This window comes from Cyrtonyx montezumae, unplaced genomic scaffold (assembly GCF_038088225.1).
Source record: "Cyrtonyx montezumae isolate F1298 unplaced genomic scaffold, pur_monq_1.0 scaffold_13, whole genome shotgun sequence".
Classification (NCBI taxonomy): domain Eukaryota; kingdom Metazoa; phylum Chordata; class Aves; order Galliformes; family Odontophoridae; genus Cyrtonyx; species Cyrtonyx montezumae.
Genome location: NW_027071859.1, coordinates 2043366 through 2070598, shown reverse-complemented (window position 1 = coordinate 2070598; position 27233 = coordinate 2043366). Strand labels below are relative to the sequence as shown.

Below are 27233 nucleotides of genomic sequence, written 5' to 3'. Positions count from 1 at the left end.
AACTCCCAGCATGCACCGCGGCAGGCGGCAGCAGCGGCGGACGAGCGCCGAGCGAAAAGCACGCTGGGAGCTGTAGTCTTTAACTACAAGCCCCCTTCCCCCGAGCCCTTGTCGGATAACCAAAACGTCCACCGACCCCTCCAGCACCTCCACCCTGCCTGAGTACTCACCACCCCTCCGCCTGTTCAGCGCTCCCACCACCACCACCAGCACGCGTCAGCCCGCCGAGCCGTTAGCAAACCGCACCGCGCACGCGCACTAGCGGCCACCGCGATCTTAGGGCGGGAATGCACGCACGCGCGCTGTTGCCCAGCACGCATGCGCAGTGCTGCGGGCGCTGTGAGGGGGGCTGACGCAGGTAGCGGGGCTGACAGCACCGGCGTGATTTTGGGGTCGGTCCTAATCCCTCTAGCTCTTCATTTCCAGCCGGGAGCCCTCAGGGAGGCCTCAAATCGGTGTCCCCGCTCCTATTGGTCGAGATGGGGGGCGTGTGTAGGGCGGGCTGTGGGGTCAACAGGGGCTTTGTGGTGTCCGCCGTCTGGCTGTGCGTGAGGAGACGCGTTCCCAGGGGGTTGTGATGGGGCTGAGGGGAGGTGGTTGTTCCCGGAGCCAGGCTGTGGGATTTGGGCTCGGCACGAAGCTGTAGGGATGGAGGGAAGGAGTTTATCCTTAGGTTCATGTTGCGTGGCAGGGAAAGGGTCTGCCCCACAGGGCACAGCCTCGAGCTGCCACGGCTCCGTTGGGGTACCACTCACAGAGATGCAGTCTGATTTGCGGGTAGTGCTGTGTGGAGCCAGGAGTGGGACTCGGTGGTCCGTATGGATCCCTTTGAGCTTGGGATATTCTGTGACTCTGAGCTCCTGCGTGGTGGGGTGAGCTCTGCAATTCCTATGGTCCCTGTGCTCATACATCATGCATTTTGTTGCTGTTTTCCTTCCCAGTGTAGCTCTGATTTCCATCCAACCCATGCCACCTTTTCCGAAGTGTTGATCTGTCAGCAGTTTTCTTACAGCACCTTGTTCGGCCTGCCTCTTGGATTCTGAGGGTCTCTGGAATTTGTAGATCAGAAGGGAGAAGGCACTGACATTGCATTTTCCCTCTGTGCTTGGCACTAGTGAGGCTGCACATTGAGTGCTTCCTTCACTGTTGAGTCACGGCAAGAAAGATACACAGGCTCTGGAGCGTGTCCACAAAAGGGTCTGGAGCACAAATGTTATGGCTGAGGGAACTGGGATTGTTCAGTTTGGAGAAGAGGACCACAGGGGAGACCTTACTGCTCTCTACAGCTACCTAAAAGGAGGTTGTGGTGGTGTGGAGGTCAGCCTCTGCTCACAGCTAACTGCAGTAGAACAAGAAGGAATGGCCTCAAGTTAAACCAGGGGAGGTTCAGGTTGGATATTAGGAAATATTTATTCTCCAGAAGAGTGGTAATGCATTAAAAGAGGCTGCACAGAGAAGTGGTGGGGCTACTGTCCCTCGAGATGTTCAGGAGCCATGTAGATGTGTCACTGAGGGACGTGGTTTCATGGGCATGATGGTGATGGGTTGGATAATGTTAGAAGTCTTTTCCAACTTTAATGATTCTATGATGCTATGACTTTCACTGGCTGGTGAATGATGGTGTTGTTTAGGGGCTGAAATAAGTTACATGTTCCACGTGTGGCTGTAGATGAGTTGCAGGATTGTCTTCCCTTGCTCGGGGAAGACGTTGGATTTTTCCTTAACTCTTTTTCACATTGCCTGGTTGAAAGGCAAGGGGAGGGGGTGTCTGTCAAATCAGCAAGGGAATTATACACTTTTGTTTACTGCTGAGTAATTGTTTTGGCTTTAGCAAGTTGCTTGAGCTGCTGTGCTCACTTCTCCCATGTCAGATTTGTACGATAACATAAAATACATGCTTTTAATCCCTTCAGCTCACACCATACTGGCCGACCACTGGGGCAAGCATGCTGAGAGCCAAGGATGCTCTTCTGTGCCTGCAGTCCTGCCGCTGCATTTGCCCAGCACAGCCTCCAGCCTGCAGGCTCACACGGCGTTTGCTGCACCGTCAGCCCCTGCACCCTGAGTGGGCTGCTCTTGCTGAAAAGCAACTGAAAGGCAAGAATCCAAAGGATTTAATTTGGCATACCCCAGAGGGGATCGACATCAAGCCCTTGTACTCCAAAAGGGACACAGAAGGGCTCCCTGAGGAGCTGCCAGGGATGAAACCTTTCACTCGAGGACCCTACCCAACCATGTACACGTACAGGCCATGGACCATCCGCCAGTATGCTGGCTTCAGCACCGTGGAGGAGAGCAACAAGTTCTACAAGGACAACATTAAAGGTAAGACAGCTGTGTTGGGAGGTGACATCACCGAGCTAAGCAGCAGGAAGCATTCACATGAAGAGCTGCATGGCAAATGTGATTATGACAGCTCGTGAGTTTTGATTTCTGCTGGGGTCTTCCCAGTGGTACTGTGTTTCCTTAACGCTAGTAAACTGGGTCATTTCTGAAACTCTCCATGCTTCATTCTACTGTTGGGAGATGTTCCCTGCTGTTTTTAGCGATTCTGCCTCGATGCTGACAACATTTGGCAGCATCCCAGGGTCCAAAGAGTAGAAAGTTTGTGGGACAGTTCAGTCTTATTTTGTAACTACATAGAAGCTTGTAGAGAGAAAAGACTGAGCTTTGTCACTTGATTAAGTTTCTGAAATCCGTGCCTTCTGACATTTTGGGTTCCCATCTTGTCCTGTCAGTCTTAAATAAACTCCCATAAGAGCAGTTTTGTTCATGACGTGCTGGTAAGGCCAGCTTCATAAAACATTTGTGTTTTCCTTATCTTGAGAGCAGTTTCCCCAGTGTTCCTGCAGAGGGTTTTGCTTTGCAGCAGTTTTAGGTATTTTCACTTAGAAAAGTTTCAGGAATTGAAGGAAATGCACGTGTACTGTACAGAGGCATGCAAACAAACATTTCCAAAGGCTGTTCTGAATCTGCTGTCTTAAGAGTTGGAAGTTGCTACAGAAGAATTAACTTGAAGCACTGCTCAGTTAATCAAGAGTGCTTGCTGCCTGAGTTTTTCATCTTCAGATGTGTTTTGACGTGGTGATATTGCAATTTTATCTCTATTCTTGTGTTAGTGCTTGTATTAATAATGAATTGTTTAGCACTGACTGAATCTGAGCCAGTTATTTGTAAAGTATATTTAATAATTTACTTGAAATCTCTCTCCAAGTAGTGAAGTGCTGAGAGAATGAATCATCAGTCCTCATAACAGCTGAAATGTGTTTGGCTTGTCTCAAAATGGACAGAAATGAGAATGTTTGTCACTGTGCTTCAGGGCTAACACCTAGTCTTGTAGATGAACAATAGTAGCTGCTATCTGACAGCTGAGAGTACTGATGAGGATAAGCCAATTTGCAAAGGAATTAAGTGCAGTTTCTTCAGGAGCAGCAGTGCTGATGAGAGAATACAGTCTGCATTGTTTCAGCTCCTGCTTTCAAGTCTCAGCAGCAAGGAGCTCAAACTGCCTGCTTCTCGGCTCTATGTGAATAGTTTTCTCTCACTGCACACTTAGTGATGTGTCATTTCTCATAAGGAATACTCCACATATGTCATTGGAGCCATGACAGTGGTCCATATTCATATTTTTACTCTGTGGTAAAGAGAAGTTAGTGTGATGTGGTTTATCACACTTGTGTTTTATAACCCTGATGCTGCCTGTGTATACCTGCTTATAATTCATGGCTCAGTAATGTGTTAAGTGTATTAAGCTGATGATGTGGCTGAGATGGAAAGACTACAACTTTTTTTGTCAACTGAACTTTCCATTTCAAGTTTAAGTTCACATTGTATTAGATGACTGGTGAAATCGGTGTGGGAAGCAGCAAAAAATGGATTCACTGCACAAACCTGAGTGGTGAAAATAAAGAATGAAATTAGATCCAGTTCTAATGCAGCTGTTTAACACTTCTGAATCTTTTTTTTTCTTCTTGTTTTCTTTTCTGCACTTAGCTGGCCAGCAGGGGTTGTCTGTTGCTTTTGATTTAGCCACCCATCGTGGCTACGATTCAGATAATCCTCGAGTCAGAGGGGACGTTGGGATGGCTGGAGTTGCCATTGATACAGTGGAAGACACCAAAATCCTTTTTGATGGAATTCCTTTAGAGAAAATGTCAGTTTCTATGACGATGAATGGAGCAGTCATTCCTGTGCTGGCAACGTTCATTGTAACCGGGGAAGAGCAGGGAGTGCCTCAGGCCAAGCTGACAGGGACTATCCAAAATGACATCCTGAAGGAGTTCATGGTCCGAAACACATACATCTTCCCTCCAGAACCATCCATGCGGATTATTGCTGACATCTTCCAGTACACCTCAAAGGTATTCGTTGTTTAAGCATATTTACTTCATTTTTATACCTCGTTAACTATTTATAAGGGACTTTGCAGAACAGAGCAGAAAACAGGAAGACCCGTCGTCATGAACAGAGATGCAGATTCCTCCACAGGAAGATGGGAAGACAAGTTAAGGTCTCAAATCACTTGCAGTCATTTATAAATTTTAGGATTAAGTAAATTCTGATCAAGATCAAATTCAGACAAGCCTGAAAGGATGGTAGGAAGCTAGGAGTTGAGAGACTTTCTGTTGCAGAGAGGGAGAAACCACGTAGTTAAGAGGCATTATTCAGCTGGAAGCAGGAGCAAGGAGACAGAAAATCTTGAAGACCCTGTGCTGTGGAATAAAGCATAAAAATCAGATGATGAAAGGGGTAAAGGCCCGGACTTATGCCTGGAAGTTTGGTGCTACCAGTTGTTTCCTGAGTTGTGTTTTCATTGGAGAGTTGGGACACGTTGAGGAAGAGAGTGATGATGAGAAATAATAACTTCAGCACAACAAATAGTGAAAAGTAGTGAGAGCATGGGAAAACATGCAAAATGAACATCTGCAAAGAACGTTTTATATGTTGTATTTGCAATCCACAATTAGTGGATTATTTGTTAGTGCTCTTAGCACAGCTGTCAGGTTTCCTCCTCCCCTCTGCTGTCATACACTTTTGTCTTTCATTTTTGCAGTATATGCCAAAATTTAATTCCATTTCAATCAGTGGATACCATATGCAAGAGGCAGGAGCTGATGCCATTCTGGAATTGGCATATACTATAGCAGATGGCTTGGAATACTGCAGAACTGGACTGAAAGCTGGCCTTACCATTGATGAATTTGCACCAAGGTGAGCAAAATACAAAACTCATATTGGGTAAAATCCCTAGCATTTAATTTTAATGTTCTTCAGGATTTCTACATATACAGGTAATATTTGCAAGGCTTTTACTGCAATTATATTTTCCTACCTTCGAAACAAACAGAACAAAAAATAAAACAAAAAGAATACTTAGATGGTCCAACAGCCACTTAGACTACATGTGCTTTGTTAGGCTGAATAAATGTAATTCACAAGCCCAAGAGGTGTTGTGAGGGGCTTCAGCAGTTTGTTACAGTAACAAATTCAGTGCACTTTTAGTATCATGATTTTTATTGGCTTGAACTATGCATGTTTGCTCTTATGAATCTTAGAATTTATAAGTAAGAAAAAAGTAGGTTAATCAGTCTGTACATGAGCATTAAGCTGATGTTGGATTTGGACTAGAATTGTCAGAAAAAGGAGGATGGACGTGTACTTACAATCTGTAATGACTTCTGGTCATAAATGGTTCGTGAGGGATAGCCACACAAATAGGTTGTATCAAGGATCATTCCCCAGCATTGTAATGTCAGTGTGAGTATTAGAGATGTGCTGGAGCTCTTTCCCTAGGACTCCCCCACATCAGACCCTGAGCTCATCTTAGCAGTTCCAGAAACCATAACCGCTGGCAGTTTGCCTGCAGTTTCTTTGTTTTCAAGTTAAGACTGCTTATTGGCATAGATGTGCATCTTCTGTAACAAGTGGCATCAGTGTCCAGGAACATTCCCATGATCTCACGTAAATCTGTGAAATTAAATTAACTGGGGGCCTTGCTGTAGGTCTTGCCCTTTACTGAAATAGAGTTTTTAGATTGGTTTAATGTTTTATCCTGCTCTCATACTCTTATTACAGACTCTCCTTTTTCTGGGGAATTGGCATGAACTTCTATATGGAAATAGCTAAGCTTCGAGCAGGGAGGAAGCTATGGGCTCATTTGATAGAGAAGATGTTCAAGCCCAAGGATCCCAAATCTCTGCTGCTGAGAGCTCATTGTCAGACTTCAGGCTGGTCACTCACTGAGCAGGTTAGAAATTGGGCTCTGTTTCCTAATTAAAATATGTTCTTATAGTGTATATCTTAAAGAGGGCTGTTACAGGTGTCTGTGTTGGGTGAATCTTCTCTGTCTTAGGATACAGGTTACCCAGTCACCCTCTTTGAAGATCATGATAATAATTCTTTTTCTCTGAAGGTTCGTGCACGTAATGCAGCTATCAAAATGTCTGCAAAAAAAAAAAAAGCAGGGAAAAATCTTAACCTAAATGCTAAAGTTAAGTTTTATAGTATTGAGCTGTGACAGAAGCTTTGACCTTCAGAGCTTTCCTTTTCCTTCCAGGATCCCTTTAACAACGTTATTCGTACTGCCATTGAGGCAATGGCTGCAGTGTTTGGAGGTACCCAGTCTTTGCACACTAATTCATTTGATGAAGCTTTGGGTTTGCCTACTGTGAAGAGTGCTCGCATTGCCCGGAACACACAGATCATAATACAGGAGGAGTCGGGCATTCCGAAGGTGGCAGACCCCTGGGGGGGGTCTTACCTGATGGAGTGCCTCACCAGTGATGTGTATGAAGCTGCTTTGAAGGTCAGTTTGCATGTTGTTTTCATGGTTTTTTTTGCTCTAGCATTTTTGAGATGACTATTTCGTATCTTCGGAGGAGTTATTTATCGCTTAAGCTTCAGTGATTTTTTTGTTAGGTGAACTTCATAACAGCAGCACCAGCATTTCAGCAGACTAGGCTTAGAAAGGAAGCATTCTTTATAGAACTATCAATGAAATTATCTCACACTCCTAGTTTTATAGAATCTGTGTCTTCTGTGTAAATTTAAAGAAAAAGAAATGGAAAGCAGCAATAAAAAGTGGGGGTCTGAAGAATAAAGGGTCAAACTGCCCTACTTGGGTACATGCAGAACTGACTCCCGGGGCAGTGGTCAAGGCTCCAAGCCTGCTGGAGTTCCAGAAATGTTTGGAGGGTGCTTTAAGATATGTGATCTGAGTTTTTGGATGGTAGTCTATGGAGCCAGGAGTTGGACTTGATCTTTTTAGGTCCCCTCCAACTCTGAATAGTCTATGATTCTCTGATTCTAAGTCTACTGGTGCCCTTGGTAGTCTGCTTCTGACTTAAAAACTAGAGGTTATTGAAAGCCAATTTTTATAGCCAAGCTAGTAGGCAGACAGTTATCTGGCCTATGCAGATTTTTTTGTTCTTGTTTTATTGTTATTGTTCAGACATATTTTTTTTTTCCCAAGAGCATATTTCAATTGTCAGTTATTAGTTGCATGTAAAAGGTACAGCACAGGAGTAGCCTGACTGGTGGCAGTCCTGAATAAAATTATCCACCTGTACGTGGGGCTGTTGGAAATATACCTATACAACACCTATACGTGTTGGCTGTTGGATCCAAAGAAGGGCCACAGAGATGCTCACAGGTTGCCCAGGGAAATGTAGGTGCCCCATTCCTGGAGACATTCAAGGGCAGGTCGGGTGAGGTCCCGGGCAGACTGAGCTGGTGGGTGGCCACAGCAGAGAGGTTGGATGGGGGCTTAAAGATTCCTTCCAGCCTGAGCCACTCTATGATTCTGTGTTCAGCCTGCAGCTAAACATAGTGACTCTGCCTTTAAGTAAAAGTACAAAAACCCAAAGTCTATTAACAAACTAATACAGGATCAAACAGATCCTGTAAAGTGTATACAGATCTCTCTGTAAAGTGGGGTACACTGACAGATGTCTTTTAGGTCTGTGAGAACTATGATGCTTCTAGACAGTGTCAGCCATGGTCTGATGATATAGTAGGTAGTTTGAATTGGAGTTTTGGAGTTGAATGGCCTTTTGTGTGAGAGTTGGACCAGGACATAGCACTTGTCTTCAGGATCTGAGAAATGGCCTTGGCTTCTTTTAGTTCATTAAACTGGCAGGCAAACACCAGTGCAGAATCAAGGTCTCAAATTTTAGTCCTCCATGAAGGGAAAACAACACGTGTCTGTGGTTGATCATGCCTTGCTCTGTTACTGAGTTCATGGGAGTTTTGGCAATAAAACTGGTCTTGTGTCTGAGATCTCTTGTAATGTACACCACAACCCATGGTCAGAGGCAGAAAGCTAGGAGAAAGAACTGTATATTTGGGTGTAGTTAGAATTTGGATGGCACTGCGACTGCAAAGCTCTTTTTATGAGCCTTACTAATCCTCTTTTTCTCAGCTCATTGAGGAGATTGAAGAAATGGGTGGAATGGCCAAAGCTGTTGCTGAGGGAATTCCCAAACTTCGTATTGAAGAGTGTGCAGCCCGAAGGCAAGCCAGGATTGACTCTGGTAGGGAGCAAGGAGGCAAAAGAAAGGAATTTTTTTCCCTGCTTTCTTGTTGAGAGAGTACATTTGAACTGCTGTTCCTTCATGTAAAACTGTGACGGCCAGCAGGTGGCAGTGCTGAATCTAACTGGCCAAGGTCTCAGTTTCCTCGGGAAGACCAGAAAAATGCTGTCATTTCATCTTAGAGGATGATAACAGTTCTTTATGTAGAGATACGTAGTCACAAACAATGAATGTGTGAGGAGGTGTGTGTGTATATGTGCAAATATGCACATGTATACACATATGTAGGTGTGTAACAAATATGTGTGAGTATATATATACGTATGTTTATTACCTCTATTCAATGTTTGCAGTCTGCAGGGATAACTTGATTGGGAAAGAAGTTATAAGAAACTTTTTTGAGCATAAATTTGAAGCAGGTTCTTAACTAAGACCAGTAAAGAATGATCAGTACAATTCTGTTTCCTCTCCCAAGATAAATGACTTCATCTTGCTTTGGAAAGAGGAGTAACATTATGAAGCAGTGTGGATGAAATGCTTAATGAATCCACACTGGCTGAAAACTAAAACACAGGTTTTGAACGTGGTAACTGTAATTCACATGGAGTAGATTTAAGTAGGAACTTACTTGTCTGCTAAAATCAGGAAAGTAAATGCGAAGCAAAGTAGAGGACGTTTTCAGTTCTGCAAGAGTAAGTAAACTCATGAAGAGAAAAGTAGCAAATGCTTATTAGTGAGTCACTATTAAACAAGTTTGCAAGATAAATATTCTATTCCAAATTGTTTTCTGCCCAGTGTTAAATGTGTTGAATGTTTGTGCATATAATCATCTCTTACAGTAAAACGTGAGAACTTAACTCCCTTTCTGTACTTCTAATGTATTTGGAATATATATAAAGGAATTACATTGTATATAGCATATATATATTATGTAAATATATATAATTTACATTTTCTTGTATAAGTATTGTCTTTTCACAGTAGTTTGCACATACATTCTAAGTTTTTGGTGTTTCCACTGGAAATAGGTTCTGAAGTAATTGTTGGAGTGAACAAGTATCAGCTCGAAAAAGAGGAGGCAGTTGAAGTTCTGGCCATTGATAATTCTTCAGTCCGTCACAAGCAGATTGAGAAGATTAATAAGGTGGGAAATACCTTCTTAAAAATGAAGGCTGTTACAATTGCAGACAGAACTTGAGTAAATATTGCAGAAAATGTGGCTTCTCAAAAACATGATCCTTAACTCTCTTAGGCTCTACTGTAGTCATTAGTGGAGAAGCTGGATTCTGTTCATTAATTTCAGTAGAGATTGCTGGAAACCCCCCCAGGAAACCAAGTAGTGGTAAAACCATTTTTGTGTGAGTTTTGTTCACTCGGTTTTAATCATTGCCTTTCAGACAGTCTCATGAGGATCTGAAGTTCAAAACTGAGAACTCCACATTCTGAAACTGAGACACAAAATAGCTATGCCATGTTTTGCAGCCAAAGCACGTAACGTTTCTTACTCAGACTGAGTATTTTTCTTCTGCACTTCAGGTGAAGGCTAGCAGAGATCCAGCAGCAGCTCAGAGATGCCTTGATGCTCTAACACAGTGTGCAGCCACGGGTGAAGGCAATATACTGGCTCTTGCAGTGGAAGCAGCACGTTCAAGGTATTAGGAATGAGGGATGAAAATCCAGCTGCTGTTTAAAAACTGGTTGTTTGTTTTCATCATTCACTTGTTCATGGGTACAGTGGTTGGTAAAGATTTGTTGGGTTTTATTTTAGAGGTGGGAGTAAATAAGGACGTGTAGGAATGACATTGTAAGACAGTTACATTTTACAGTCCCTTAAAGCTATGCTTGAATTTCTACTAAAGAATAATAGGGACAGGAATTATCTCCTGTGAAGTGATGTACGCACTTGTGTTGTTTCAGGCTCAGAATCTTAGCAGTTTCAAGATGTAACTACCTTTTTCTGCCGCCTTGCTTTTTCATGGGTCAGGGAGCTTGAGAAGTGTCTGAGATGTGAAAAGGGATGTGCACAGTCTTAAAACGGTCTGTTGCTTCATCTTACCCTGCACCAGAGCTTGGTGTGAAAACATTTTTATCATTGAATAGGTTTCCTTAGAGAACAGTGTAAAAGATCCTCTTGAATAGAGCAGTGAGGCTTCTTTTAGAGCCCAGTGGAAGATGGGGTTTTTTAAGGTGCTTTTAAGACTATTTTCTTCTTCAGAGTAATCATCATTCTCTTGAATATAATCTACCTGTCCCTCAATTAACTAAATGACCAGAAATGAACAAGCCAGAATCACTCCTTTTTGGGATGCCCTCTTGTTTGTTCTCAGATTTCTCTGTTCTTCTTTCTTGAACACTAACAGCCACTCTTGGAATTTGTTTCTATATAAGCTGTCCCATGGACAGCTTGTCACAGCACTGAAGCAGCATGATGCTGCACTGATCTACAGTGTGTCTACTTACACTTTGAATTGTAGAAGTCACTGAAGGATAGTGCTGGATTTACCAGGAAATCATGACTTCTGTATCAACACTGACAAATCACCTCCTAGTTTCTATCCTTAGTGACCTTGTTTTTATTATTTGTAAAAGCATTAATGGACTGCAGCTCCACTTTATAAGTTGCAACACAAAACAGAATTTGTCTCTGCCCTGGAGCCACCTAGGCTAATTATGGGATGTGAGCACAGGATGACTTCAGTATGGCATCTGATAGAGGGGCTGTGAGCAACCTGGGCTAGAGGGAGGTGTCCCTGCCTACAGCAGGGGGCTGGGACTAGGTGATCTTAAAGGTGCCTTCTGACCCAAACCAGTCAGTGATTCCATAAGGAGTATTTGAAAGAGCACTGTGAGTAATGTAAACGTTACAAGGAGTTCTTCTAGTAAGGACAGCATGGGAAGAGATTTTTCAAGAGGGCACACTCATCCTTGACAAGTAGTGGGCTTCTTTGTCTGCCCAGTCTGTCCTCAGAGTGCTTTGTCTGCATAGGCAGAACAGAAAAGCACAACACAAGTGTGCTTACGTGTGCTGCTCTTCGGTTCAGAACAAGATATAACTTACATGTTGCTTTTGTAGAAGAAGAGAAGGAAAAACATTTGTTATGTTCTAGAGAAAATGGTGTGTTGTGCCACGGTAAGCCTGCAGGCAGTGTTTTCACAGGAGTAAGTTGCCAGTGTTTATGCAGGATATGTATCTGAGTCAGGCTGCAGTCTGTGATGTCTGGCACTCTGAGGGGGAGTCACTATTTCCGAATCATATTTATCAGTCTGCTCCCAACTTGCTGTTCAACCTTGTGGAAGTCACTTAATCTCTTATGCAGTCTGTTTCTCTATTTTCTTTTATTAATATCAGACATTAATAACATTATTTAGGTATTCTGAAGAACAAACCCAGTGTAACACAGGTAGTGCTTGCTAAGCTTTGTGAGATCCCACAGTTGCTGTGAAAATGAAAGGTATTACACAGAGATGTCAGTGGGCTCTGATGCAGTCATGGAAAGGTGCTTTGCCACTAATGCTCTCTATGGCATTAGTGATAAAATAAATTCAAAGTCCAGTTCATCTGTGAGCTACAGATAATATAAATTTTGTATTACTTGGCATTGGTTGCATTTCTTGTCTGTAATCTTCTGGAGTCCAGGCTTGACTCCTTCTTGTGCTGAAGAAGAAAGTGGGTAAGAGCAGAGAACTTCTGTAATATAACTCCAGAAAGTCAAGGGGGAGGGGAAATGATAAAAAGAGGTGAAGCCTCTTTAACATAAGTAAAAAATGCATGTCCAGCATGCTACTTTCTTAGAGACAAAGCAAGTCAACCTGAAGAGAGGTACCTCAGGATAAGAGACCACCTTCAGCCATGTGCATTAGAGATCTTACGTGCTTAAGATGAATTGTTGCTGTTTCTGCCATTTCACATAAGTGTGGTTTTAGGTGATAATTACTGTTAAGTTTGCTGAGGGTGCTACACATGAGCCAGTGAAAGAGCAGCAAAACAGCTGGGCAGCCACAGGAAGTAAAAGAGATGTTCAAAAGATTCAGTTAATACAGCAAAAATCCATCTGCTCTATTGGATGTGTGGCACTGTGTAAAGTAGGCATCACACAGACCCTACTCAAAATGCAAAGAGCAAAAGGAGGCCTGAGTGCAATTCATTTGGTCATCCTCTGGTAAATGTATGCGGACAGGTTGCATCTTGTCTAAGTGTCCTTTGAGCAATTTGTATTAAAAACTTCAGGGTACCTAAGAGTAGCTTTTAGTTACATGTAATATGAAAGGAAAAAATACACATTCCGGAGGTTTGAGAAATACTTTGCTATAGTCAAATGGATTAGGTCTATTTATCTGTAACCACAAGTAAGTTTAATTTTACTGTGATGGAGCTGCTAGGGGAACTGCTCTTCCTCCACAGATGAGTTGTTTTTCCCGTTCAGAGTAGACTCCCTTCCCCAGTATTTGGTTGTGGGCTCAGTTAGTAGAGCACAGCACTGTCTGTTTGGCACAGTTCTGCAGGAAAGATTTTACACAGAAAGGTAGAATCCATTAAGCACAAGATTTTGAAATGCATTATAAGAAGCTGTTATTTCATTTGTTTGTATGAGAAAGCAGCACAGCCTGGTTTGCTTCTGGCAATTGTGCTACAGCAGTAAAACGTGTGTTATTTCTAGCATGCACAGTGTCTCAAGTAGCAAACAAAGCTTGTCTCTTGCGTGGAAATGGATTTTCCCTGTTCTCAGTCAATAAAATAGTTAAGCTGGAAGCAGATAAGAAGTACTAAAATATGAACACCAAGGTCAAGACAGTCAAGTTCCAGTAAACAAATCAGGTTGCAGTTTGCTTTAGTGTGTGTTGCTTTTCTTATTCTCCTGATACATATAGAGAGAGTCTTAATACGAGTCCAAATGCAGGGTCCTGAATGAAAAAATTCCCAATTGAGAAAACGTGATTTAATTTCCTGCAGTATTTTGTCACAGTCCCAGTTGCCTTGCCATATGTAAAGTCACTTCTCACATCAGCAAAACAGGATTTTCTTAATAATACTCTTGCATGTCCTATTAGTGAGAGCTATGTTGGATGTCCAGAGTTGCAGGGCCACGGGGGAAGCGAGTGTAATTGACTTTGCTCCTACAGCAAGGCAAACAGTTGGGCTGCTGCCGGTTATTCCTGTATCCTTGTTTCCACGTAAGCCTCCTGATAGCATTAATGCTTTGTTTCTGTATCTTAGGTGCACCGTTGGAGAAATAACAGATGCAATGAAGAAGGTGTTTGGGGAGCACAAAGCCAGTGACAGGATGGTGAGCGGAGCTTACCGACAGGAGTTTGGGGAGAGCGATGAAATCCTTCATGCTATCAATAGGTGAGAAGGGCTTTGCAGGGAGCCAAACACAGGCTCACATTAGGGGTATCTGTCTTAAGAAAGCATTTCCCATAACAAATCAACCACCTGCACAGGCATTCCTGTACCTGTAAGCCAGTAAGCAAGATAAGAAAAAATAAGTGCAATAGGACAAGAGTCAACTCTTAATTGAACTTCTAACACTGAGATGGTTTTATGGTTTGAGGATTTTGTTGAAGCAGATGAGGCAGCCTTAGGGTTAAGAAGCTGAGAAACACTGTCTGAAATCCCCATATGCTGGATTGCTTTGTAATGGGATTCTCTACAAATTATTCTTATTTGTAAAACCTGGTTCTGAGCTGCCCATAAATTGCCCCTGCATCTTCTTTCTTTGCTGTTCCTAAGATTGTAAGGCTAAAGTCTGTACAGATATCGAGATAAAACTTCCTGTCTGTGGTTGTTACTTAGTCATATCACTAGAGAGAAAACATCAGAAGATGGCAATATGTGTGAAAGCAGTATTTGTGCCTTTTGGCAGCTTCTGCCTTTTCTGCTGTCCTCCTGGGTGAAGAGACTGAACTGTTACAGTGGGAGGTGTTGTGATGTGCGTCAGTGCTTCTCAGTCCCTGCTCTGTTGGGTCTTATACGTTAAAGAGTTCTGGGCTCTCTTGAAAGGAAATTTAGAGGTGGCTTCACAGTGCTGATGTTATTCTGATTGGAAGGTCGCTGTGCTGGCAGATTAAACTATCTTATTTCAAAAGTTGATTTTGAATGTAAGTATTTATAATCATGCCTTTACACGAAGCTGAACCAATTCCTTGAGAATCAAGAAGTAGTTCCTTTTTGTATTTGCCATTGTGTCCAAGTTCATGTGAGCCAGCTAGTGTATATGCAGTGAAAAGAGCTTTGCTACAAGTCACTTTTGCAACGGTGAAAGTGAAATTTCACACCTGCCCCTCTCTTAACTCCAGCTTTGGGTTGTACTGCCTTAAGTATTCTTGGAGCACAAAAAAGCTGTTTTTATTTGGATTGAGCCTGTGAGTGGGTAAATAAGAAAATAAAACTATGGAATAGAAAACAATACAGAAGTAAGACTTTACAAATTAATTCAGATACCTGCTTGGTTCTTAACAGTCCTTTGGAATAGAGAAGGCAGGCCCAACTCCTCTCGATTCTCAACTAGAAGATTTGTTAGCCTGTTTCCATCAGCTCTTGTGATATATTCACTTTTAAGATGTGCAGGTTCTTTATTGATTGTTCCTGCACAGTCCATTTTCTTTTCCTAGCACCGTCTACTGAGGCTGTTTAAATCTGTGCTGATAAATGCTTTGTCTTGAGTCATTCTTTTCCCCAGACTTAAACCAATTAATTCCTACAGTGACTAACCCAGTGAAGTCAGCATTGGGTTTCAAGGTGCACCGAGTCCATACAGCTCCAACACTTAAAAGAACACTGAGAACAGTATAATCAGTATTGAAAACTCCTTGTAGTAATGTTTCTCAGAAACAACAGTTGTCTTTGCTTCCTACTCAAGGACAGATACTGGCAGAGTGTGGATAATGAGAGGTAAGGTGGGAGTTTAATCTCAGAGGTTGTGGTTGCACAGTCACGTGTAATTGAACAGAAATCTGAACTGTCACTAAACAGAAGGGAGGCAGTGGAATGAGCACATGGCATGGAAGACACAGTAGTCCTTTTCTGCTCTAACTTGTGCCACCAAATAGTGATGTGCTAGTGCTCAGCATCTCCTGTGCTCCTCAACCTTTTGGAATAAGTGTTCATAATTATTTGTAAAATTTAAGAATTGTGTTTAAGTTGGAGGTTGTTCAACTCATTAAATTTTCAGAGAATGCAGGTTTTTTTCCATTGCAAAGCAGAGAAGTAGTGGTTTTCTTCAAAAAGGAATGTTTTATGCTTCAGAATAGTAAATACAAGAAATGGATTGCTAATCATATAACTTGAATATTGAAATAGTATGCCAACTACACGAGTAATTGATGACTTGGAAGATGTTTTTATTCGATGTCCAGAAATTATGCTGCTGTTGCAGCCAGTGCTTTTTATTTTAAATTTGTGGAAGTGCTTCTAGTGAATCTGAGTGAGTAACAGTGACATAATACGTGTTTTCAATCAGAGTCACCAAGTTCATGGAGCGTGAAGGGCGCAGGCCCCGCATACTGGTTGCAAAGATGGGCCAAGATGGCCACGACAGAGGAGCTAAAGTTATTGCGACAGGATTTGCAGACATTGGCTTTGATGTGGACATAGGTCCCCTCTTCCAGGTATGACCAACTGAGCAGTCCCATGTCTTTCAAATGCTGAGATGTTTTTCCCCCTGAGTCTTGTTCAGCACCGTGCTGGGGCTGACTGTCCCTTGTCATGTAACTTTCTTTCCACGCAGACTCCTCGTGAAGTAGCCCAGCAGGCTGTTGATGCTGATGTACATTGTGTTGGTGTGAGCACGCTAGCAGCAGGTCATAAAACTCTTGTGCCTGAACTCATCAAAGAACTCGATGCCCTTGGCCGCCCAGACATCCTTGTCATCTGTGGAGGTGTCATCCCACCGCAGGTGTGCACCAGTATCATTTCCACCTCTGTTAGTATTAGCTGCTTCTTAGATACTCGGAATGTCAGAGGTGATGTACAGTGCTGAAGGCTGCTGGGTACCATCACCAGGTTCAGCACAGAGCAGCAGGAAGGTCACAGAGTGCTGTCACATCTCATTGAGAGACCTTTCTGTACACTGTGTCCTGGTGTAACTTACATTGTTGGATGGAATATTAAGTTTTATATTTTAATGCATATTTTCTCAGGCACAGCACACACTCATTTTTCTATTTCACTATTAACTAAAGATCTCACATTTCTTTCTGGACAGGATTATGACTTCCTATATAAAGCTGGCGTTACCAATGTGTTTGGCCCAGGGACTCGGATTCCTAAAGCAGCTGTCCAAGTATTGGATGATATTGAGAAGTGCCTGGAGAAGAGGCAGCAGTCCATGTAATGCTGAAGTGTGACACAACTCAACCAGCCTCATATTAATCACTTTTGGAATGTAATCATCAGCGAGGGATGGCCAGCCACATTCCTTTGGTTCCAGTGCCCCGTGGCCTGGTGTTTTGTGCTTTCTAAGAAAGTTATAAATTCTCTGCTTGCTCTGTTTGAGGATTATTTATGTATTTACCCACAAGACAATTTTTTCTCTCATAAACTATTAATTCAAGGAATGAATTCAGTAGATGGGTTTGCTGTTGGTTTGGGTTCTTTTGCTTTTTTTAGATCTGATAAATAAAATATCAATTCAAGCTCTTTGGTTGACCTCTTTTGCATACAGATAACCATTTGAATTTTGGAGCTGTGTGGTTGGCAGGCTTTGAAGTATTCAGGCAAAATCACTAAAGTTCAACAGAGATGTGATTGACTTAGGCAGCACTTAAATGTTAATCAGATTCTGCTTACTTTGTGAAGATGTAAGGAGATAAATCGTAGTTTTTCAGAGTTCATGGTTTAATAAGATAGTAATGCTGTGTCTGGCATAACCTGTACTTTGGCCTACATCACTGCTCCTGTATTTCACTTTCTCAAATGAAGTTCCTTTCAGTCATCATTGTTCCTTAATGCTGTGCCTTTGTCCAATATTGTTCTTGCTGTAACTGTTTATTTAACAGCTGGACTTTCCTTAGATAAATTGATCCCAAACTCTCACCATTTTTGCTTCCCCTCTAGAAGGAACTGGAAAAAAATCCTTTGTTATAATGAACCGTTTTCATTCTTGTCTTCCTGTTTAGGGTTTCTCTGCTCATTAGTGATATTAGCCATCTACCTATGTTTGCAATGCAGATTCCTTGCTTTTTAAAACCTCTAGCTGTCTTTAAAATCTCCATCTTGTTCCTTTGGAGTCCAGTACATTAAATTCCCACCAGCTTCAATTGGAATCCTTAAATGCTTTTTAAAGCTCTAGATTAGGACTTGCTAACAGACATTGATTCTCTCTTGTATTAAGATTGAAAAACAAAATTGTGAGTCTAGGGGAGGGAAGGGTTTTCTTGCCTGTATTAGGCCCTTTAAGGAGAGAAAACATCTAGCTGAACTGCTTTTCCTTCAAGCTGCTCATCAGTCCTCTGCTAAAGTAGAGATTTCTAATGGGATGGCAGCTAAGATGGAACATACTTTTCTCACATGTCCTCCAATGCTGGAGCAGCACAGCTATGAGGATAGTCCCTTCCAACCCATTCTGCAATTCAGGAAAGCCACTTCCTGAGCCGTAGTTATTTGGTGTTCAACCCACATTTCCCTCTGCTGGCTGTTACTGACAGAGCTGAGAGTCCCCAGATGGATTGCATTAAAAAGTTGCAGACAGGAGAAAAAAAGTCATCATTTTTAATTATAGCTGTTTCTTGTTATGGTTTTAAATAGCTTCATGCAGGTGTGACCGAAACTGGCTGTGGTCTTGTTTATTGTCTTGCAGGCACCTCTGCGTGTCAGTGAGCTGCAGCTCCCTGGCTCTCCACCTTGGCAGTGCAGGAGAGATGTGTGTTATCCCTCCCACTCCACATCATCGAGGCAGAGTGCTCTGCAGAGGTGTCGGTGCCGAAGAACGGCACTCGCCAGCCCCAGCACCAGCGCAGCTCTTTGATTTCGTGGCGGAAGGTTTTGCTGAAGATGTAGTAAATGAAAGGGTTATAGGCAGTGGAAGATTTGGCAAACAGACACGGCAGCAGTGTGACGATGGGCTGCAGGGCATCACTGGACTTGAAGGTGGACCAGAAGCTGGCTGCTGCGTACGGCGTCCACGCGCTCAGGAACCCGACCGAGATGAGCACGGCCATCTGGAAGGGAAACTTGGCTTCAGTCCTCTGCTTGCACAGGGCAAAAGCACACCTGGCTCAGGTGGAATACCTGAAGTGCTTGCTGCTTGTGCAGCAGGTGATCCCAGGCACTGCACACATCCCTGCTCCCACCTACAGATGCGCACTGCGATTGCTGTTCTCATCGCCTTCCTGACTCTGGCTGCAGTGCATCATGGGAGAAACAGCCCAGCCAGAAAGCGTGGCTTGTCAACAGGGCGAAGCTTGAGTCTGTGCTCTTCCACAGGAAATGAGACCATATTATATTAAACAAACCACCTGTAGGGGATGTCTCTGTAGCTGTCACCTGGAACAGCCACTCAATTTGAAACACCTAGAAAGGCAGGGCAAGGCCTCCAGTGTGAATGGATTCAACAGTTACTCCAGCACGACTGGAAATCTCTGCATCCAAGAAGATCCACAGGTGTACCTGACTACAAACAGCCCACTCAGTACCTGTGGCATATAATCCTGACCACGCGCCTGAAATGACATGGATTCCAGGAGCCCCCCGAGGAGGGCTGGGTATGAGTGGGACTGTAACCACATCTCTGTGTTTCACCAATGCTAGACAAATGCAACAGAGGGTCTCGAGCAGACTGCGCATGAGCAGAAGCAGTTCCTTACAAGCTCCTGGCTACTGCAGACCCTTCCCCTCGCTGGGATAACTCACCAGTGTCAGCTTCTTCTCCAGTTGAGCTGTGTGAGGGATCCTGTTGATACTCTGGATGTCTTGGTAGGCTTTATGAACCTTCCAGGCGATTCCCAAGTAACAGGCAATGATGGTCAGAGCAGGCAGGACCGTGCATAGGAGGAACATGCTCAGGATGAAGGAAAAGCCATTGGAGGAGCTGTGAAACTTGCTCCAGGCTATTGTACAAGAGATGCCAAACGGCTCAGGGCCGTAGTAGCCCCAGCCTACCAAGGGTAGAATAGCCCAGAGCAAGGAGTAGAGCCAGATGAAAGCAATCAGGATATGAACGGTGTTCTTAGAGATTTTGTTACCTGCAAGAAAGAGGAGAGCAAATCTAGATGGATCTGACCTCATCCATGCAGCTTTTCCAACAATTTCTTCCCCAACTTAAGGATGTTGGCTACAGATATGCTGGGGGATGGTAGGAATGGCAGAGGTTTGATACCGCAGTTAAATATGATACTCCACCCCACGTTCAGCAGAGTACCTCTCTGAAAACAGCAGCCCAAATGCATCATTACGAGGTTCCCAGAGACACGATGACTTACTGTTAGATTTGGATGAACTGGTAACAAGGAATCGAATCACAGCCATGGCACATAGCGTCATCATGCTGCAGACACCAAAAAGGAAACCCATCAGGGCATAATATACGCAGGATGCATCTCCTCCCAGCCAAGCGTGCTTCCAGGCAGATGCAATTGCTAGTGGGTACATGCTGATGGCCATCCCAATGTCTGCTATTGCCAGGTTGACCGTAAGCAGCTCCGGTGACTTCAGGAGGGAAGAGCGTTTCACCGCTGTAGTGAGGACAGCAGAATTTCCAAGGACTGTCAGGATGGCTGAAAGAGGAGAATCAGCACAGACAGTAATACCATGCACTTAGCACACCTGTGAGGTGACACTATACAGAGGATGTGACAAATGCCAGTTGTTAGCCTGGGGCTGAAGTGTAGAAGATGGGACATTCTGGGAGAGCTGCCAGAGCAAAAAGAGCTTTACATTTCTGCTCGCAGCCTCTGGGTGTGGGACCAGATAGCCTTTAAGGGTCCCTTCCAATGATTTGCTGAGCTGCTGGGCAGCCTCATTGGCTGGGAGAAGTTCTGTCACGTGAACAGCAGGCCACTCTTTGTCCTTTTGTAGTTAACAGATGCATAGTTAACAGAATAAGCAGTTCAAATAGTGTGGTAGTCAAGATGTATAACAAAGATAGAAAGTAGAATAGATATCAAAAAATATCAAGTCGAATAGACCTATCCACCATTTTTCTCTGGTGATATCCCTCCTTGGAGTGATATCACCAAAAGTGAGGGTGGTGAGGCACAGGAACAGGTTGCACAGTGAGGCTGTGCATGCCCCCTCCCTGGAAGCACTCAAGGCCAGACTGGATGGGGCTGTGAGCAGCATGGTCCAGAGGGAGGTGTCCCTGCCTACAGCAGGGGGCTGGAACTGGATGGTCTTAGAGGTCCCTTCCAACCCAACCCATCCTGTGATGAAAAGATCGCCACGTTCCCTCATAGCGGTGGAAACTGGAAGACTGCATCTGCTCACAGATAACCCATTCATCAAGTGCTCACGGGCAAACGGATCAATGGATGTGCAACAAAACTGAACCACGCGGAATGGCACAAGCACACACTTGGGCACAGATGGCAAGGGAAAGATTTCAACAGAACGTGTGTTGGAAAAGCTCCGGATAACAGAGCGCCGTGTCAGGGTCTGGTAGCTCACTGCTGAGGGGACAGCAGTGCACGGAGAGGTGTGAGATGTGAAATCCCAATGCAGGTGCTGCTGCCCAAACCCTGTCTTTTGACACGTAAAAATACATGCTGGTCTCTCTTAAATGTATACCAAAACAGGGTCTTCAGATGAGCAGAGGAAGGGAGGGCACTCAGTGAAATTCAGTGCGACGCGTGACTAACCCAGCTCAGCTCCTCTCCAAATCGACAGCTGTACGCAGACAAACCACCGGGGCCGTGCAACGCAGCTGCACTTCATGCACAGGGAAACCCTCCCAGGCTCACACAGTGCTGCCCTCCCTGCTCAGCCCCACAGGACAGCCTGCCCCCTCCCACACTGCGCAGGGCTGGGATCCCACGGTAGCAGGTAGACAAGTCATGGAAGGAAAGGACGGGGCAGCCCTGTTCTGCCCACTGCTAGGCTGCTGTGCAAGCAGGACTCACCTACGATCAGAAGGAAGACCCCAGCTCCGTAGTCCACTCCCGGGTGGAGTTTGGAAATGTACTGCTCCTCCATCGTCCCTCGCAGAAGCGGGCGGAGGTTTGAAATAGAAGGTGAAGTGGCCGTGGGGGCAAAGAGGCTGTTCCTCGTGGCTCGCCTGCTGCAGACGTGAGCCAGGCAGCCGAGGGCTCTGCTCTCTCTGCTTTCTCCTCTCTCCCTCCCTCTTGTGTGGCAGAGGAGATGGGGTGAGAGGAAGGCTCACCCCCTGTGGACAGAGTGAAAGCTCAGAGCAGCCACTGGCACCGTGTGCCCGCCTGGCAGACATCCCCCCCTCCTGCCCCTCCTCTCCCACCTCTTGGCTTGTCAAGCAGCTTCACAATGCAAACCCCTCCGAGTGCCATTGCTGAGCGAAAACAATTGTCATTCATCCATCAGCAGCTGTGGGAAATAAATCCAGGCTGAAGGATCAGGAAGATGAGGGTTTTTGCTTTCTGGTTTTATGGCCGTGTAGGGGGAGGCTGTGATGAGGGGCCTCTGTGGAGTTACGAGAGCTGCCTCACCCTGGTGATCACCATTCTTATCTTGTTACTGGGGAAGCAACCAGAGCAAAACCTCCCATCCAAATCTGTGTTATAATACCTGAACCTAATGTTGTCATAACGCTCTCACCGTCATTATAAACGCCGCTGAATTTTGCTCTGGGCTCCAGATAAGGCACAGCTATCAGTGCATGGTGCAGGCCTTGACTTTGGTGTGTTCAGTTTATGGACCTGTAGTTGCAATGCCATTTACAAGACTTTCAGGCTGAGCAGCACGCAGCCACCACGGCCAACAGCTGATCTACCCTCAATGATTTAATTCCAGCTCATGGATGTGCTCAGCTGCATTAGCATCATGCTCTGCTTGGCCTATTTCACTCTGTCCAGACTCAGGGTGTTGTAAGATCCCTAAGCAACCCAAAACTTCCAAAATCCTTGGAAAATCCTCGAAAAGCCCCGACTTTCACCAGAAAACAAAACTGGCCACGCACTGAAATGCTGCTGCCCAGGTTTGTCTCTGCCCTCATCCCCTCCTGATTCACACACGGGGGATCCATGCCCTGAAAACTTGGCGAGTTTAGTTCAGCAAGCAGGTGCGTGCAGCACAACACATCTAACACAGGACTTCATAGCTCTCTTGGCTTTGTGGCTCTACACCAAACAGAGTGCTTAGGTACCAAATTCAGCACTAATTCCACTCCAACAGAAGGAAATCAAATTTTTAAAGGGAACTGAGCACTACTGAGATTTAGGCGGCTTCGTTAACCCTAACGATGCTCCACCTCAGCAGTTCCTCTGCCAGGACATAGACATCCACACCTTAGATTTCATTGTGTGGATATTTCATGCTGGTTCAGATGGCATTTCATTTATTGTGAAACCCTGAACTTCGCATCACGTGGGGTGGGATTACATCAACAATTCAGTTCTGAAGGAACATTATAAGAAACAGAAGAGCTGACTGATCCCAAACCCAGAGCACTACTCATGTGGGCATTTATGAAGTTTGCTGACCTCCCTAGCTTTCATTTATGGTAACTAAAGGTAGCTGCCCCCTTGAAGACCTCAAATTTGGCTCTGTTGCTAAAACCAGTTTTACACGGAATATTTGGCCCTCTGTTAACCCCAGTCAGAGTATAGCTCTCCACCACAGACAGTGGAAGACCTGAGTTTGCGGCTGCTGTGCCAGCGAGTTCTGGACCACATTTCACACTGTCACTGGAGCAGAAAATGGACTCCAAACTCAAAACCATCTTACACATATAGAACTCAAAGTTGACTTTAAGACTTTTTGCACCACGCTTTTGTTCTTCACCTTTAAGATTTGTTCAACGCTACTGATATTTTGAGGTCAGAGTAAATAGCAGCTCGACATTAAATGAGTGACCAGTTATTGAGATATGAAGAAACAGGAACTTGGACAGTTTCTCTGCTAGCAGTGTTAAATATAGCTCAGAACTAAAGCCAAAAACTCACAGCTATTAAACAACATCAACACTGTCCTTTGTTTGTGGCTGACAACCAGTTTGCTTTTGTGAAAAGGAGAGGACAAGATGTGCAGCCACGAGTGAAGTCATATGCGGAGTCAAGTTGTGTGGTGTCCCTGCCACGACAAGCCAGCTCCTTCCAACTGGGCTGCCCTGTCAGGGACAGCACAGACACGTATGTATTTCAACCATTCCCAGATCTGAAATGAAAGGCACTGATTTCAGAGGGACTGTGAAAAACAAGGCAAGGCAGAAACACAACATGAGGTGAGAAGGGAAAGATGGTAATGAGAGACGAAAAGGTTAGGTCAGCATGGCAGCGTGAGGCATATTGTAGTTGTTCTGTGAAAGGTGTGATAAGACAGACACTAATACACTGCAAGTGGGAAGGAAATGCCACCAAAGGTGCTAACACAAAATGAAAACTTCTGTCAGGAAAAGGGAAGTCTGAAAAGCACTGCCTGTAGTGTGGAATTTGATGTAATGCAACCCTGCTTGGGTTTAATATGCCGGGCATCTCCAGATATAAATCTCTCAGTTTAGTAGCACTGTGAACAGCTCTAACTCTAATTTTCAGAGCGTCAAACCCCTGTTCATGTCCTGTCATGCTGGGTATTGCACAAATAATCATGAGGGGACTCTCACTTTCAACTTCAATAATCTTTCAACCATTTATTGCAAACAGTTGTTGGCCATAAGCCCCCTTGAGGTGGCTCCATCAATTTTACTTTGCATCTCGGTCCCGTTCTTCATTTATTCATGGTTGCGTTGTGCCATCAGACCCTGGAAAGAAGGACCCCAGCATACAACCACAGGAGTATCCCTGCCTCTGCCTCCTTCTCACATGGTCCAGCACAATTTTGGCGCACTCTTCCCTCCATTTAATGCCAGAACTAACTTCTGTCCACTTTGCGGGGTAGTTCTGAACCGTGCATCCCTCCAACAGAACCGGTCCTTCTTTTCTTTCCTCCTTATTTTTGGTAGCAGGAGCAGCATCTGGAGGACTGACATAGGACAGAACAGGCTCTGGTGCTGATGGCCACAAATGGAGATGTCTGGGAGAGCATGGAAGACCAAAGACTAGAGGACTCTTTTGAACATAGGTACGAGGACAACAAAATCCACCCGATGCTGCCCCTAGTAGAGCCCATTTATTGCATTCTGCTCTTGTGCTGCATGCTGCACTGGAGGAGAGAAAAGAGGGACTTGTTTTGAGAGCTGTGTTTATTTCAAGGCAGAGGAAGGGTTACCACACTGAGAAACAAGAGATCAAAGTAATGTTGACTACCTGCAGGAAATGAGCTGAAACGATCAAATTTACCCAAAGACTGCAAGCTAATTTTCTAATTTTACTGTTACTAATTTCTAATTTTTTTTTGATTGACAGAGATCGAACAAACTACATAGCTTTGCTTTCCACAATAGTTTAAAAAAAAAAGTATGTCAGGTTTCCTTACTGACAAAACAGCATTTGAAGTACTTCGCTCAGGGTTTCAGGTTCTGGATGATGAGCCCAAAATAGCTTCGGATATACTCAAATAATAATAATATTAAATGTCCAAGAGGCTTTAAATTCTTGCCATTATTTCGCTCTTATAGAAGGCTCTCATCCCAATTACAAATAGTATATGCTTTTATTCATGTGGGGTCTTTTTTTCATACTGAAAATAAAAACATACTGTGAAACCCTACTTTTGCTGTGAAACAGAAATACTCAGTGTCAGGCTCAAGTAGACTCAAGCTACCCCTGCAAAGATGAAGTGTACAACATCTTTAACTGAACCAGGAGATTGGTTAAGATGATCTCCAGAGGTCTCTTTCAGCCATTCTGTGAATGCCATAAACTGGTCCCCCAGGGAGATGTGCAAGTGGTGGTCTCTGTTGCATCAGTCTGATTCTGCTTTACCAGAAGATTCTTGGATGAATCCAGGCACATCAACATAAAGATTCTAAAAGAGAAATACCCAAAATATATGACGGAGTCCTTATGTGAAGTTCTGCTTAGGAACACAGCTTCGTACTTGGCACTTGTCTTCACAGTCTTCCCTACGAACGTCTATATGAAAAACAAGAACAACAATGGCCATTTCGATAACAGCTCTACTTGGAAATCTCACATTACTCTGTGACCTTAACAGACTCCTCTGAGATGTGCAGACTTGTACCATCTATTCGAGAAATGCTGCTCCCCCTGGGGTAGGAACTGGACATCTGTGCTCATCAATTCCCTAAAGAAATACAGGTAAGGCTTGAAGGTAGGCTGCCGAAAAGTGAGCCCAGTTTGGATTTTTAGGTACACTGAAAATGAGTTTTTCTCTCAGAGTATTGCCTAAAAACCATACTTTAAAAGAGTCATTTCTGTTTTAATGAGAGGCAGTAAGGAAAATTTAGCTCTTCTGAATTACAAAATGGCATGTATTCTTTAAAGCAGTACTCACTTGTGGGCTCTGATCTGTGCTTAATTAAAACACAGCCTTGAAGACATTTTATTGTCAATGGAGACATTCCTCCCAGCTGAAGGAAAGTAACCACGCTGACTAAAATTCTTGACGAGGATGTTAATGACAAGTGGGCAAGTCTGCAGATAGCAGCTCTTCAGGAAATCATTGAGGTATGTTTGGCTGCCTTTTAATGCAGACACATAGAGGTCAGCTGCATCACACACAGAGGGTGAATATTATTCTTATTCACGAGGGGGGCCCAAAGGTGCCTAGTTTAAATGAAGACTTATAGAAGGGCAAGTAGGTGGGGTGATTAATACGTTATTCTAAGCATGGGCAAAGCAGGAGAAGAGGTGTGTGCTGCTTCAGCTGACCTGCTTTTAATTGATTTGTAGCAATTGCACTTCTGGATGACTTTGGCTGAGATTTTTCATCTGATTTACTAAGGAAACGATTCTTCCTTGATCACTCTTTTTGTTTGTTTCCTTATTCTACTCTTAATGCTAGGAAACCATCCCGCCTGGATGCTAACTTTCAACGTGTGCCAGGGAATTGCTTAGGAGTATTTTTTTTTACTTAGCCTGGATCCAAGGCAGGCCAGCACCTTGCTGACTATTGACATGACAGATGGGCTGAGTTCTGCTGCCTGTGCAGCCTAATCTGTGAGCATAGCCTGGCAGAGACAGATGAGAGGATGAACAGCTCCTAAATGTCAGCTGAGAAACATTCACTCACTTCTGGAAGGTAAGAGAATTTCACAGGACGGACATGACCAGCTCAGATCATGCCAAAAGGCCTCCACTTAGCACAAAAGCCCTGGTACTGGTTCGTTTACTGAGACAGAGTTACTGGATAAGCATAACTGTTATTTGTAGCACGATAAAATAGCGGCTGGAAGAGCCCAGCTTCAATCAGAGTAGATCAAGCTGCTCAGGGAGGTGATGGAGTCATCATCCCTGGAGGTGCTCAAGAAACATGCTGATGAGGTACCACAGTGTCCCACTCCAATTTATAGGAGGGAGAAGAGGTTCTTTTCAATATAAGTATATGTACACCAAGACACAACGGGTCAAATGTTAGCCCAACCAGTTTATTACAAACCTAGCTGCTTAGGGATATGGGGAAGGGAAGAAGGGTGATAGAAAAGAGAGAAAAAGCAAGGAGTCTACCAAGTAGAAAGCAAG

The 27233-nt window shown here is 44.1% G+C and overlaps 2 protein-coding genes across 3 annotated transcripts; one reads left to right on the top strand and one right to left on the bottom strand.

The window, feature by feature from the left end:
- The first annotated feature begins 350 nt into the window (after positions 1-350).
- MMUT (methylmalonyl-CoA mutase) lies at positions 351-17009 on the top strand. 2 transcript variants are annotated; one of them, XM_065730413.1, is made up of 13 exons: positions 351-358; positions 1914-2325; positions 3994-4361; positions 5054-5211; positions 6076-6247; positions 6557-6805; positions 8420-8531; positions 9560-9675; positions 10068-10183; positions 13747-13878; positions 15992-16139; positions 16259-16426; positions 16736-17009. In XM_065730413.1, exons 2-13 carry the CDS (start codon positions 1947-1949, stop codon positions 16862-16864), a joined length of 2247 nt encoding a protein of 748 aa, XP_065586485.1. In that variant the 5' UTR covers positions 351-358; positions 1914-1946; the 3' UTR covers positions 16865-17009. The 2 variants fall into 2 exon arrangements, with proteins under 2 accessions (XP_065586485.1, XP_065586484.1); XM_065730412.1 differs by lacking the exon at positions 351-358 and adding an exon at positions 809-872.
- A 1332-nt stretch (positions 17010-18341) lies between these two features.
- Positions 18342-21657, bottom strand: LOC136045268 (opsin-5-like). The gene is made up of 4 exons (XM_065731100.1): positions 21585-21657; positions 19950-20243; positions 19381-19712; positions 18342-18689 (listed from the first exon to the last, which is right to left on the bottom strand). The coding sequence occupies exons 1-4, from the start codon at positions 21655-21657 to the stop codon at positions 18342-18344; spliced, it is 1047 nt and encodes a 348-aa protein (XP_065587172.1).
- Between the last annotated feature and the right edge of the window lie 5576 nt (positions 21658-27233).

Bases quoted from the DNA above. Each gene is read 5' to 3' on its own strand.
- MMUT (XM_065730412.1), top strand. From the start codon at position 819: ATGGATCCCTTTGAGCTTGGGATATTCTGTGACTCTGAGCTCCTGCGT. The intron at 2,326-3,993 runs GTAAGACAGCTG...TTCTGCACTTAG, and splicing joins CTACAAGGACAACATTAAAG to CTGGCCAGCAGGGGTTGTCT. The intron at 4,362-5,053 runs GTATTCGTTGTT...TCATTTTTGCAG, and splicing joins TCTTCCAGTACACCTCAAAG to TATATGCCAAAATTTAATTC.
- LOC136045268 (XM_065731100.1), bottom strand. From the start codon at position 21,657: ATGGAGGAGCAGTACATTTCCAAACTCCACCCGGGAGTGGACTACGGA. The intron at 20,244-21,584 runs GTGAGTCCTGCT...CTCCTCTTTCAG, and splicing joins GGTCTTCCTTCTGATCGTAG to CCATCCTGACAGTCCTTGGA. The intron at 18,690-19,380 runs GTGAGTTATCCC...TTTCCCTTCCAG, and splicing joins TGGAGAAGAAGCTGACACTG to ATGGCCGTGCTCATCTCGGT.